Source organism: Neltuma alba, unplaced genomic scaffold (genome assembly GCF_004799145.2).
Source record: "Neltuma alba isolate B1F8T4 unplaced genomic scaffold, ASM479914v2 tig00011318_pilon, whole genome shotgun sequence".
Taxonomy (NCBI): Eukaryota; Viridiplantae; Streptophyta; class Magnoliopsida; order Fabales; family Fabaceae; genus Neltuma; species Neltuma alba.
This window is the reverse complement of record NW_021636025.1, coordinates 189,699-203,873: the sequence shown is the minus strand read 5'-3', so window position 1 is coordinate 203,873 and position 14,175 is coordinate 189,699. Positions and strand designations below refer to the sequence as shown.

Below are 14,175 nucleotides of genomic sequence, written 5' to 3'. Positions count from 1 at the left end.
TTTGCAATTACATTCAATTTTTGTAATAAAAAATTATGTTATATTTTGATATAATTATATTTTCAATTAAAATATTTTTGAATAAGTTATATATATTTTTATTTTATGGAAAATATTTTAATGAAACTTTAATTAATTTGAAACTTTTTTTTAATAATTTAAAATTAGAATTCTATGTAATTTCGAAGAAAAATCTGTGATTAATTTTTCATTGAGTTATAATAAAATTGACCATTTTTTTGGCATCGGGAAAGCTTACATAATCCCTTAGTTATTTTATATAATATAATAGTTTGGTTAAATTCTTTGTATTTATTAGGATTACTATCATGTTTACCTCTTGAAATTTAATTTCCTTTTTATTTTAGTTTTTTTAGTTTTGCTTATTAAAATTTAATTTTAATTTTTGTCCATAAAATTTAAAATTAGTCATTCTGTCCCTTAAGTTTGGTTTTATTTGGATTTGTTTAAAGATTTTTGGGATTAGAACCAAACAAAAATAGGATCAAATTTAATAAATTAAAAATAATATTAATCCTATTTATTATATTAAGTTTTTTAATCACTAGTTTTATTAAAATATAAAATCGGCGCATGACTTAATATGATTGAAAATCTTGATATAATAGATACAAAAAAGTTTGTCTTAATATTATCCTCTATATGTGTATTTGTATGTGTATATACATATATAAAAAAAAAGGTATGTATGTATATTAGGGAAAGATACTTCCACGTAGATAAGATCAAATAATATCGTGAATAAATTGGTTTGTGTTCAATTATTTTCTATTGGTCATTTTCTTTTCCTCGACAGTTTTCTTCGGATTTGGATTTGCACAGGCCAAAAGCGACGAGAGCCATGACATTAGTGGCCGTGGCACCACCGTCTTCCGCCGTGTCACCATCTTATCCTTCATGGATATCCAAACGCAGTAACCCAAGAAGAAGAAGCTTCTTCAGTGGCAACAGAAGTAGCTTTAGAAGGCTAAAACTACCTCCTCGAGCTGCTCTGGTTGAAGCAACGCCGAGCTCCGGCGTGCCTGCGCTAGGAGATGGGTCGTCTTCCGTTAAGGTCCTTGCTCTTCCAGCGGACCGAGCCGATGACTTGCAGGCCGAGGCCAGAGCCATGGCACGTTCGGCCAATGCTTCTGTCTATAGCGCCAAGCTTCTAGCCGAGAAATATGGGTCTCAACCATTGAAGGTATTCTACGAAGGGAAACTTTATTTTGGTCGAAGGTGCTGATGGATATTCAAATTGGTCCTTCTCAAATTATTTATTTCATTTCCAGTTGTTCTATTCTTAAAATGCTTTAATGATTGAGACAGGTTATTCTCTCTACATACGACCAAAATTTAACCTAAATAAGTAGGAAGTAGCACATAGTTTCCAAATTATCCTAATGCTAAGTTGGTGTTCAATTTTGTATGAAAGTAGAATGCCTTAGGATTTTAATGACTGCGGGACCAAATTGAAAGAAGCCTCTTGTGGATGTCCAAATTGAAAGTCCACAGCTGAGTTTTATGCAAATACGATCTCTTTTCCGTCCTATCATTTGTGGGTGAAATCGTATATATTGTCTGTTAATTTGACCCCTTTTTTGTATTGAATAGGTGGCGGGAAGGACCCTGCAAGTTCTTTCTGCTTTAGGTTTATTTGCGTTCAAGCTGTTCTTAGACCAAAGCAATGGAATTCTTGATCAAAATAAAAGAGTCCGTGCAGCTGAGCTCAGGACCATATTCACACAGCTGGGACCAACTTTTGTGAAATTGGGTCAGGGCTTGTCTACCAGACCTGACCTCTGCCCACCCGAGTATCTGGAGGAGCTCTCTGAACTTCAAGTATTATGTTCTTTCCCTTAACTCCGTTTATCAAGAAACATGGAATTTTGATTGTTTCAGCGATTGATATCAATAGGCTGCTTGATAAGCTCTTGATTAATTCTTTGGGGTGTATGGCTTCGCCTTGGGACATAAACTTTGAAAATTTGTTCAACTATGTGGGGAAGTGTCGTATGCCCTTTATTGTGAATTATGATAAATGCTATGAAGATAAACATGCAAATGTAGGGTTTTTGGATAATTTTTGGTTCCTGTGGTTTGTTAGGATGGTTTACCCACGTTTCCTAATGAAGAGGCGTTTTCTTGCATAGAAAGGGAATTAAGACTATCTCTTGAGTCCATTTTCTCTTCAATATCGCCATCTCCAATAGCAGCAGCCAGTTTGGGTCAAGTGTATAAAGCTCGGCTGAAGTACTCAGGAAAACTTGTGGCTGTCAAAGTGCAACGCCCTGGCATTGAAGAAGCTATAGGATTGGACTTCTTTCTGATAAGAGGCCTAGGATTTTTCATAAACAAATACGTTGACATAATCACTACTGATGTTGTTGTTCTTATTGATGAATTTGCACGGAGAGTTTTTCAAGAGCTCAATTATGTGCAGGTTAGTTCTTTTCAATCAGTAACTTAGTGATTTTATTGCAGGAAAACATGGACCTTATGCCTGTTGAGAATAAAAATACAAATATAACTTCTATTTCTCTTTTTCTCGTCATATTTGTTTGTGAAATTATTTAAAAACAAACTGATAGGAATAGCCAATATTTAGCCCTCAACAGACCCATTGTCAGACTTTTCACTGCTTGCTTTATGTGCTTTTAGAGCACAAGCATCTGATGACCGTATTCTTCTCTCTCTAATTCAAAACTTTCTCAAAGGGGCATGTGCCTGCTATGTTAACCAATAATGTTAAAATAATTGTAATTCATATGATAATCTTTTAGAATTTAAAGTTAATTTTGACAGGTTCCTGCAGGAGGGACAAAATGCTAGGAGGTTCAGAAAATTGTATGCAGACAAGCAAGATATTTTTGTCCCTGATGTTTTCTGGGATTATACAAGTGCCAAAGTACTGACAATGGAATGGGTAGACGGAGTCAAACTAAATCAGCAGGAGGCTATAGAGAGGCAAGGATTAAAGGTCTTGGATCTTGTAAACACAGGCATACAGTGCAGTCTTAGACAGCTACTTGAGTATGGATATTTCCACGCAGATCCCCATCCTGGGAATCTTTTGGCAACACCTGATGGAAGGCTTGCTTTTCTTGATTTTGGCATGATGAGTGAAACTCCAGAAGAAGCAAGGTCTGCCATAATTGGTCATGTTGTTCACTTGGTTAACCGGGATTACGAAGCAATGGCTCGTGACTACTATGCTCTTGATTTTTTGGCACGTGATGTGGATGTTTCTCCAATTATACCAGCTCTTCGTGACTTTTTTGACGATGCACTTAATTATACTGTGAGTGAGCTTAACTTCAAGACTCTGGTGGATGGTCTGGGAAACGTTTTGTATCAATATCCATTCAATGGTGAGATAACTCTATCCTATTATTGACTTCATTTCATCCACTATGTTTTATTATAGCTAAGGTTTAGTCATTTGGACATTTGATCCTTTTTTCTTTTGTTTGGCCAATGGACATTAGATCTAGATACTAGAACACATATATAGACTTGGTATTAACGGGTAATTCTTGTATATTATGATTAAGTACTGTACAGAGTAATATATAGAGATGAGATGATTACAGGAAGATTACAAGGGATATCAAGGAGATATTCTAGGGATAATTTGAATAAAACTAATCCCTCCTATTTTGCCTAATATATCGGGATTCTGATTTTATTTCCGTATTAACCATACTCTCCCTCAAGTTGGATCATAGATGCTAATTATGTCCAACTTGCTTATGAAATTCTCAAACAAGTCTTCCAGTAGCCTTTTGGTGAGCATCTCTAGAAGCTGTTGTTTTGAAGTCACATAGGACAAGCACACAATTCCATCTTTAACCTTTTCTCTAATAAAGTGCCGATCAACCTCAATGTGTTTGGTTCTGCTATGTTGTACCAGGTTAAGGGCCATGTTCAAGGCTGCCTTGTTGTCAAAAAAAAGTTTTATTGGCTCATTAGTCTGGACTTGAGCTTCTTCTGCAACTCTTCTTAGCCAAAGACCTTCCATTATGCCTTGAGCTAAAGCTCTTAATTCAGATTCTGCACTGTTTTTTGCTACAACCTTTTGCTTTCTACTTGCCATGTTACCAGGTTACCCCACAAAAAAGTACAATACCCAAATATTGATCTCCTATCTTCTTGGTCGCCTGCCCAATTGGCATTAGTATAAATTTCCACTGTTCCAGTGTCACACTTCTTAAAGAAGAGACCAATTCCCGGTGTCCCTTTTAGATACTTTAAGATTCTATATGCTGCATCCATATGTTTCTTTCTCGGTGAGTGCATGTGTTGACTTGCCACACTAATTGCAAATGCAATATCGAGTCTCGTGTGATAAATAGATTAGTTTTTTTTACCAACGAGCAGTTGGTCGAGCTGGTAAGTGGGTTCGCCCCCCGTAAGGATGAGAACGTGTGTTCAAATCCCGGGAAGCGCTCTCGTTGGGAGAGGGGCTAACCCCACCTGTGTGGGCGGCACTCTCCCCCTCAAGTCCGGATTAGTCAGTTGCCAAAGGCGCCGGATTACCGGGCGGTGTATAACCAAAAAAAAAAAAAAAAGATTAGTTTTCCAACCAATCTTTGGTATCTCCTTGTTTCCACTGGTTCTTCATTTTTCTGGCGCTCCTTTTCTTTTTCTTCCTCTTCTTCAGAGGTTGTTTTCTTTCTACTTTGTCTTGTACAACTCTTTTTGGCATTTACAGGAGTTTTACATGGTTTGCAACCAAGCATGCCAGTTTCTTTAAACAAATCAAGAATATATTTTCTGAGACACATGAATCCCCCTTCTTGACTGCGCAACTTCCATGCCAAGAAAGTATTTCAGTGTTCCTAGGTCCTTGACCTCAAACTCTTGATTTAAAGCAGTCTTGATTCTATTTATCTCAGTTATATCATCACCTGTGAGAACAATGTCGTCAACATAGACAATAAGGATTGTTGTTAGTGTTCCGGTTTTCTTGATGAACATTGTATGATCAGATAGGCTCTGCTTATAGCCTTCAACCTTCAGTACCTTGGAGAATCTATCGAACCATGCCCGGGGTGATTGCTTTAAGCCATACAAGGATCTTTTCAGCTTACGCACCTGATTCTGTCTTCCCTTATCAAAACCAGGAGGAAGTGTCATATAAACTTGTTCTTTCAACTCACCATTTAGAAAGGCATTTTTAATGTCTAGTTGTTGTAAAGGCCAGTCTAAATTAGTTGCAATGGACAGCAGAACCCTGATTGTATTCAATTTCGCTACCAGGGCAAATGTCTCGTTGTAGTCTGTCCCAACAGTTTGAGTGAACCCCTTAGCAACTAGTCGTGTCTTGAATTTGTTGAGTGTGCCATTAGCATTGTATTTTGGAGTAAAGACCCATTTGCACCCCACTGTTTTCTTTCCCTTAGGTAGGTCAACTACTTCCCATGTTCCATTTTTTTCTGATGCCATCATTTCCTCCATTATTGCCTCTTTCTACTCAGGATGCTGAAGTGCGTCATACACATTGTTAGGTATTTTGATGCTATCCAGATCAGTAACAAAGGCGCGGTAATTATGAGAAAGAGTAGCATACGATACATACTTTTGGATAGGATGCTTGGTACAAGAGCGTGGCTTCTTTCTTAAGGCAATAGGTAAATCTTCTACGTTTCCTGCCTTTGTGGGTTTAGGATCTTTTATCGGAGCAGACTCTAGCAGAGCTTCAGGCATGGTGGGCTCTACAGTCTCTTTACTCCTGCGTGAATAAACCTTGTGAAATTTTGTGCTGGTTTTATCTCCCCCTACCTTTGGCACTTGTGCAGTGTTGGGGGCAGTAGTATCAATGCATGGAACAAGTTTAATTGGTGGAGGTTCAAGTAAAGGGGGTATGGGTTCAGGTACATTTTCCACAGGCTGGAATTCACTCCAACTCTCACCCTGAGTGGAAGACGTGGGGTAAAAAGGAATTGTCTCAGAGAAAGTGACGTCACAACTAACAAACAGAAGCTTGGAACTAGGATCATAATACTTATATCCCTTTTGAGTGGATGAGTATCCCAAAAGAATACACTTAACGGCTCATGGATCTAATTTTGACGAAGGGCGATGAAGATGAACAAACATGGAGCAACCAAAGACACGAAGCAGAAGCTAATGATCGAGATGAGTAAGAGGATGAGTTTCACCAAGTTTATCGAAGGGAGAGACAAAGGAAAGAACACGACTGGGCATACGATTGATGAGGTGAGTAGCAGTGAGCACTGCATCCCCCTAGAAATACTTAGGGACATTACATGTATAGAGAAGAGCTCTAGTGACCTCAAGGAGGTGCCTGTTTTTCTGCTCGGCAATGCTATTTTGTTGGGGACTAGGAGGACAAGAGCTATTATTAACGACCTCATTGGTTTTGAGAAAATGGCCTAATTGGTGATTGAAATATTCAGTACCGTTGTTGGTGTATAAAACCTGAATAGTGGTATTAAACTGAGTTTGAATAAGTTTGAAGAATTCCATAAAGATAGATGGTACATCTGACTTACCTTTAAGTATATCCAAGACATGCAGGTATGGTTATCTATAAAGGTAACAAACCACTTAGTGTGAGAACAATTTGGGACATGGGACGGACCCTGCACATAACTATGAATGATAGAGAACGGACGGGTTGGTTTGTAGCGAGAAAGGGGAAAGGGAGCACGACAATGTTTCGCAAGTTTTCAAGAATCACAATGAAAAATAAAATTTTTAATGGTAAATTGAGGAAACAAATGATGTAAATAAAAAAGACTAGGATGACCCATCCTTTTATGTCATAATAAAATGTCATTATCATCAAAGGGCGAGACAAAACCACTTATACGCGTACACAAGGCAACCACTATAGAGACATTGAGACAATAGAGACCACCATGCTCCCTAGCTATGCCAATCATCTTCCTCGATAAGAGATCTTGAAGGATACAATAGGTGGGAAAAAAGTAAGCACCACAATTTACACTTTCGGTCAGTTTGCTAATAGACAGCAGATTACAGGCTAAACGTTGGACATGTAAAAACAAAGTCAAGATGAAGAGAATCAGAAAGATTAACCGTCCCTTTCCCAGCAATATTAGAGCCAGTGCCATTAGCAGTGGTAATTGTCTCATGACCCGCACAGAGATGGTAGTAAACATACCAGCATCAAAAGTCATATGGTCAATGGCACCATTGTTGACAATCCATTTTGTGGAGGGGAATGAGGTGTGGAAGGCAAAGGGATTGGTACCTGAGGTGGCGACAGAGACAGAAGCAGCAGGAGGTGGGTGCTACCGTTGAAGATCTTGTAGGGTAGTAAGCAACTGAGTCAATTATTAGGCAGAGGAGATGATTCAGATGATAGGGAAGAATCTTGTGACACTTGATAGTCGCGGGGCTTATTCTTTTGTGATTTCCAATCTGCCGGCTTACCATGAATGTCCCAACAACGATCACGAGTGTGTCCGGGTTTCTTGCAGTGATCGCAGGAGACTTTGACTTTAGAAGACATTGGGGCTGCATTCTTACTAACAAGAGTAGAAGACTCAGAAACCGAAAAAGTAAGACGTAGATAGCATAACTTGATGCCGGAAGGCCTCCTGTCTAACTTCCGAGAATGCCTCGCGAGTGGTCAGAAGAGTTGACCGACTTAGCATGCGACTTTGCAAATCATCGAATTTTGACTTTGGACTAGCGAGGAATTGGAAGACTTGTTCTTTTTCAACATTCTGTCGACAACGGGCAGCATCAACTGAAGAGGACCATTTGTCCTGGGTTCTCAAATCCAGTTCCTGCCAGAGAGCAATGAGTTCCAGCCAGTACTCAGTAACAAGTTGGGTACCCTGTTTTAACTGTCAAATCTGAGTTTTGATCTCATAAAGGCGAGAGAGGTCTTCCTTGTCAGAGTAAGAATCACGCATTGCGTCCTAGATATCCTTAGCAGCTGGAAGATACATGAAACTGCGCTTGAGTGGCGGAGACATGGTGTTAATCAGCCAGGGCGAGACTAATGCATTATCGGTGAGCCACTGGTGCATAGCGGACGACGCTGGATCACTTGGTGCCTTTGACTCACCAGTAAGGAATCCCAGCTTTCCCCGACCACCAACAGCCAAACGCATTGCCTGGGCCCATTCATGGTAATTGGAATTGGTGAGGTGAGCTTCTCGGTGAGCTTCTCGGAGACGATGACCATCAAGGAGCCATCGTGACTAGAGGTTTACTTGAGGGGACCTAGTTTGGTTCGACGATGTTGGGGAGCCGTCAAGAGAGGAGTCCATCATGGTGAAGCCTCCCTTGGGGTTCGACCCAACCTGTGGAGGATGACAAAGACGAAGTAGTCGGATTTGATGAGGGGTGAGAATCTGCTGGCTCTGATACCATATAGACTTCATATTAACCGGAAATTCTCGTATATTATGATTGTGTATTGTAAGAGTAATATATAGAGATGAGATGCTTACAGGAAGATTACAAGGGATATCTCGGAAAGATTCTAGGGATAATTCGAATAAAACTAATCCCTCCTATTTTGCCTAATATATCGGGATTCTGATTTTATTTCCATATTAACCATAACATATCTGGTCACATAAGTTATAGAATGAAAAGGATAGACTACTAAAACATATATCTGGACATTATATCTTGATTGAGATAACTCTTTTCTTTTGATGAACTATAGCAGTTCCATAAATATAGACTACTTATGTCTAAACTTTCTTTTCCTGTGGTCCCTCTGATGACTTTTACATTTTTTTTTTTTGGCAGTTCCCGCTTACTATGCGTTAATATTGAGGTCCCTCACTGTTCTTGAAGGCTTAGCGCTTTATGCTGATCCTAATTTCAAGGTGCTTGCTGCTTCATACCCATATTTTGCTAAAAGGCTCCTAACAGATCCAAATCCTTATCTTAGAGATGCTCTTATTGAGTTGCTTTTCAAGGATGGGAGGTTCAGGTATGCATTCTGCTGCTATATTAAATATGTATCTTTTCTCTATACTTGGCGATATAGCATGTTTAGTATAAATAGGCTTGAATATCCATTAATCTATTCGAGTTCAGGTGGAGTAGACTCGAAAGCCTGCTGGAGCAGGGCAGAAAAGACAGAGATTTCACTGCTAGAGAGGCTCTTCAACCTGTCCTAAAGGTATTATTGAGTCCAGATGGTGAAGAGCTCAGGATTTTGGTTATCAAAGAGGCTATCCGTGTAACTGAAGCTTTTACCCTCAGCTCTATATCCGATTCATACAACTTCCTTCCTGACTTTGTGCGAATCCTTATTCCGAATGGCAATGCAAGTGGACCCTTTGTGATGTCAAGTGCTGAAAGGAAAAGCTTGGTGGAACTTAGAGATCAAGTGCTTCGAGTATGGAGACTTCTCCAATCCTCTGAGGATTTTGATCCATCTCTTTTGCTACCTATAGTACAGGTAAGAATCTTCGTTTGCCGCACCATCTGGAAATTATGTTTTCTCATACCTCTGCCTATTATTACTCACTACTCAGTCTTTAAATTTGTTTAAAATCAATGTAGTATTGTAATCATAAATGATGGACATATGTAAGCATATTTGTCAGTCATTGTTAATTTGATCTGCTTTTTGTTAAACAATGTATAAATGCCATTCTATAGTATACTGCACGTGTACCAGTTTATCTTAACATTAACATTGGCTTTTACTAAAACAAGTGCTACAGTTGTTGGCTAACTTTGTGGATCATCTATTGATTTTGTGTGAACGGGAAACTTGGGTGATGGATCATAGGATTTGTCAATTGAATGATATGTTCTTAAAATAAAATTAACTTCTTTATATAAATTTGGAATCAGATCAAAATTATAGGATATTATCAATATAGCATTTTGGCTAAACTTCTGGAGATAGTCTCTTTTGTTGAAGACAAATATTCTGATATATTTTTTAAGAAGCATATTTGAAATTGACATAAAGGATTTAATTTATTCTGAGCCATTGAAAATTTTTTATTGAATTTAACCGGAACTACTTGGTTTGAATGGTGCAAAAATCACATGAGCAGATACTTCAACAGCCTGAGGCACGCAGTATTGGTGGACGTGTTGTGGGTGGGATCACTCAACGTCTTGCTGCACGATTTCTGCAGCAAGTACTTAGAACTCAAGGAACAGTTTCTACATAAGACTTTCTGCCCAACAGGTCTATACTTTATAGCTAAGGCATGTATTTTTTTTAATATTTACTACTTTTTTTCAGCCTTATATTTACTACGTTGCTAATTAAAAGATAATGATTTCTCATATATCAATGAAGTGTAGCGAAGGAGTTAATGGTGGGAATCGAAACAAAAATTGGAATTAATGATGATTACAGGATTCATTATATAACAATCTCTCAAAAAGTGGCATTGTTACTAATGCATAGGGATAGAGTTTGGACTTTTTGTTGATGAATAGTTGACAGCACCAGAGGGTTATGTTTTGGATTATATGGCATTTCTGAACTCTGATTAATGAGTTTGTCGAGAAAGGACTTAGCATGTTGCCTGGATCACTCATGGAATGTTTAACACATCAATATCTTATCCATGATCTTGCTTTGATGATATTTTAGTTCTAAAACACTGCAAATAAGAAAAGAAACTTTCGTCAAGCTTTCTCTTTTCATTGTATAACAATGTTTTCATGTTCGGATGTGAAATAATAAGAACTGAGATAACCTAAGCTAACAACGTACCACTCGATAACCTTGACTAGGCGGTTGAGGATACTAACTTTCATGAACCAAAAGCAGCTAAAACCCACATTAAATTGAAATATTGTTAAATAAGCTGACTAGGGAAACAGATGCAAAGATAAAGAACAAACTGCAATTTTCGTCCTTGAAACGTTTTTTAAATCAAATTAGTTTGTTAAAGAATATTCAAATTCATTGACTAGGAAATTTTTAAATTTCGACTCAGCTGGAGTCCTAAATGTATGTATATTGAATCCTTATTCCGGATTGAGTCAAAGTTCGAGATTTTTGAGGTCAGTTGATGTGATTTTGGGGGGCTAAATGGATGAGAAACGAGGTTCAAGGGCCACATCCTAATGTACTTTGAAAGTTTGAAAAAAAAAAAAAAATCCTTGTACAGATGGACATCTCTATGTTATGAAATTGGTCCTTTGTGTGAGATTTTTATTTTCATTAGTAAATTCTAAAGAAAATAAACTGTGAAGCTTCTGGAACATTTTCTAAAGTATGATTAATTGCGTTTTCTTTTGCTTTATTGATGCACAGTCCTTTTTTGAACATTTTACAGTTTAAACCGCTCCTCTTTTTCCTGGGTTTAGTTTACTGTGTTGCTCCCTGTTGTCATTGGAAGTGTATCATTTATGCCTATGTGGCTTGTTTATCCTGGATTTAGTTTAGTATTTGAACGTTTAAATAAAAGTTTTATTTCTAAAGTATGTTTCGCTTGAACAGTTTCATAGATTTCTGAGGAAAATGTTGAATGCCTTGTCTATAGTTGAACATCCTAGTGTTTTGATCCTAATGTAAACTGAGATAATCATGTGAATGTTAAAATGATGAGCAATGTCGTCCGAATTAAGGTGAAATTTAGTATAGAAATTTAGTTCAATCGCAACAAATGTCGAAGCGCCATCTATTTGAACAAATATTTTATAATAAAATTGTTCATCGTTTCAACATTCTTGAGATTGTACACTGCAAAATTTAAATGAAAAATACTAGAATGATTAGGCGAACATTTTCTGACTATATTTTTTTTATAAATAAAGTGTTACAGTTATACTCCTTTTTAGTACTAATAATTTAGTTTAATGATGCTATATTTCAGCTTCCATCATCAATTTTTTTCCACCATAGTTAGAATTGGCAGTTTAGTCAATCATGAATTGCTTAACATTTGAGATCCTTATTCTGTCAGGTGATTATGGGGATGGAGTACAGAAACAGGACATTCATTTTACAAAAGAAGGTAAATGATAAGAATACAGTTAGTTGATTCTTGCCAAAGAAATGTTTGATTCTCTTCGTGGTTTTCTACCCCTTGATTCGGTCCACAAATTTGTATATATTGCTCATAATTATTGACGCTACTGTAGTGGTGACTATTGCGGAGCATCGGGATATCATAATGTGATATCTGTAGTAAAATAGCAGTTGTAAAGGCGTCCGATTCCTTGCTTCATTCGGTATTATTGTCATTATGCATTTACAAGTCATTTTTTTTTTTTTTGGGATAAAGTAGTTATTTATTTATTTATTTATTTTTAATTTTACTTTCACGAGTTTTAGGAGGAAATAAGTTGCCGTGACATGGTTTTTTTTCAAATTTAGGGTGTATTTGGTTGGAGGGGAGGGGCTCTCCCCTCATTTGGTTGAGAAATTTTGGAGGGGAAGGGAGCCAAAATTTTCCCTTCCAACCTCTCATGTTGTCCCCTTCAATTTGGAATTTTTCAGTGGTTCTTAGCTGGTTGACGGATTTTATATTTCCTCTATCAATGATGACTAGTGAAAAATATGCATTTTGAACAACTATAATTAGGAAATTAATAACAACACAAGGGAATTAACAACTCTTATTTTACTATTGAAAATATGCATTTGAACTATAGTTAGAAATCTAACAACACACAAGTGCATTAACAACTCTCATGAACAAATTAACAACATATAAGGGACTTGTCAGCTCTATTTTGCCGGTAGAAGAGTTTGCCGAAGATTCTTTTCCTACCATGGGTACTGTTGATTTCTTAATTGTAGTTTGTTCAAACGCGTAGTGAAATGAGAGGTGTCAATTATTTTATGTGTTAATTTTCTAATTGTAGTTGTTTAAACGCGTAGTTTCACTGGTAAATGAGAGTAGTTAAATCCCTCATGTGGTGTTGGTGTCTTAATTGTACTCGTTTAAATGCCTGTTGCAAATTTGCACTGTCACAACCTATGATTATGCAAATTTCCTTTGTAAACATGGTAATTGTAGTTTCCAAAATGAGCACGTCATTTCATTTGTCAAGTTACATAAGTTACTCAACACAGAAGTGACAATACAAGAAAATTAATGTTTCAATACAAATGCGGACACATTTTTGTATGTGTACGATGGCATGTTATTGCTTTCTTTTCCTTTCAATCGTACTACATGCATCTAGTGTTGATGTAAGGTTAAATTTTGAATTATTTGGATGAGTTACAAGCCAGCAAAACAAGTGAAACCTCGTTGTAATGACTTGTTCTTACATCACATTAGGTGCCATGTAAGTTCTAAATATGGGCAATATGTTATCAAAATAATGCATAGCCTAAAAAACATATAATTGCAGTCATACCACACCCCCACACACACATAACGATGTTATCACTTTACAGATGCTCATGTTATCACTGTTTTTAGATGAAGAGAAAATTGAGAGTTAAATAGAAGGGAGGGAATATCAAGAAGGAAAACTTCCAAAAAATAGTTTTTAAAAAGTACTATTTTAAGGAGTTTTCAATATTCTTTCTCCCCTAATTTTCTTCCCATCCAAATGTAGAAAACCTCACTAATGAAAAGCAATCAAAGCATAAGTAGTATCAAGTGAGCATAGAAAAACCGCCCAAATTAAGTCTTCCCATGGCCTCATAAAAATAAAATAAAATAAAATCTGACGTTGCACTAATCAGTTTGAAACAACTAAGTTGCTATTTTTAGACATTAATAAAATCACTGCATGATTCTTTTATAGTTTGAGAGGGGACATAAAAGATTATAACCAACATTTTTTCTCAAACACAAGATAATTCACTGCAATAAAATGCACAACTGGCTTCCAGTTTGTTTTAGAGAACGGAGGAGAAAAGTCTTTTTCCCTTTGTTTCTTAAAACAGATGAGAATAACATGGCTATTATCGTCTGTTTTACAGAACAGACGAGAATAACATGAATATTCTCATCTGTTTCTCATCTCTTCAATAGATGAGAAGAAATTTGTTTATTCTTTCTTAAACCCTAGTTAAAAGAAAGTGTATCCCCTCTTGGCTTTCCCTTTGCAACACCCTCTGTTCTCCCTCTCTGACTTTTCTCTCTTGCTTCCTTTGCACGACCGCACGATGCTCACTCCTCCATGGAGTCTTCTTCTCTACACAGCGACGCCGTTGATGCCTTATTTTTCAGCTCTTTCTCACCATTGAACAGATCGTCTTCTTCTCCATTG

The 14,175-nt window shown here is 37.1% G+C and overlaps 1 protein-coding gene across 2 annotated transcripts; it reads left to right on the top strand.

Moving 5' to 3' along the window:
- The first annotated feature begins 813 nt into the window (after positions 1–813).
- On the top strand, positions 814–12,245 carry LOC114711788 (protein ACTIVITY OF BC1 COMPLEX KINASE 3, chloroplastic). Of its 2 annotated transcripts, none has more exons than XM_028896213.1 (8): positions 814–1,204; positions 1,615–1,842; positions 2,108–2,443; positions 2,816–3,371; positions 8,764–8,950; positions 9,058–9,424; positions 10,035–10,171; positions 11,907–12,245. In XM_028896213.1, exons 1-7 carry the CDS (start codon positions 863–865, stop codon positions 10,152–10,154), a joined length of 2,136 nt encoding a protein of 711 aa, XP_028752046.1. In that variant the 5' UTR covers positions 814–862; the 3' UTR covers positions 10,155–10,171; positions 11,907–12,245. The 2 variants fall into 2 exon arrangements, with proteins under 2 accessions (XP_028752046.1, XP_028752045.1); XM_028896212.1 differs by having other exon boundaries at positions 815–1,204; positions 10,035–10,191.
- The last annotated feature ends 1,930 nt before the right edge of the window (positions 12,246–14,175 follow it).

Coding starts and splice junctions, on each gene's coding strand:
- LOC114711788 (XM_028896213.1), top strand. CDS start 863: ATGACATTAGTGGCCGTGGCACCACCGTCTTCCGCCGTGTCACCATCT. Junction 1,843..2,107: donor AGGAGCTCTCTGAACTTCAA/GTATTATGTTCT, acceptor GTGGTTTGTTAG/GATGGTTTACCCACGTTTCC. Junction 3,372..8,763: donor GTATCAATATCCATTCAATG/GTGAGATAACTC, acceptor TTTTTTTGGCAG/TTCCCGCTTACTATGCGTTA.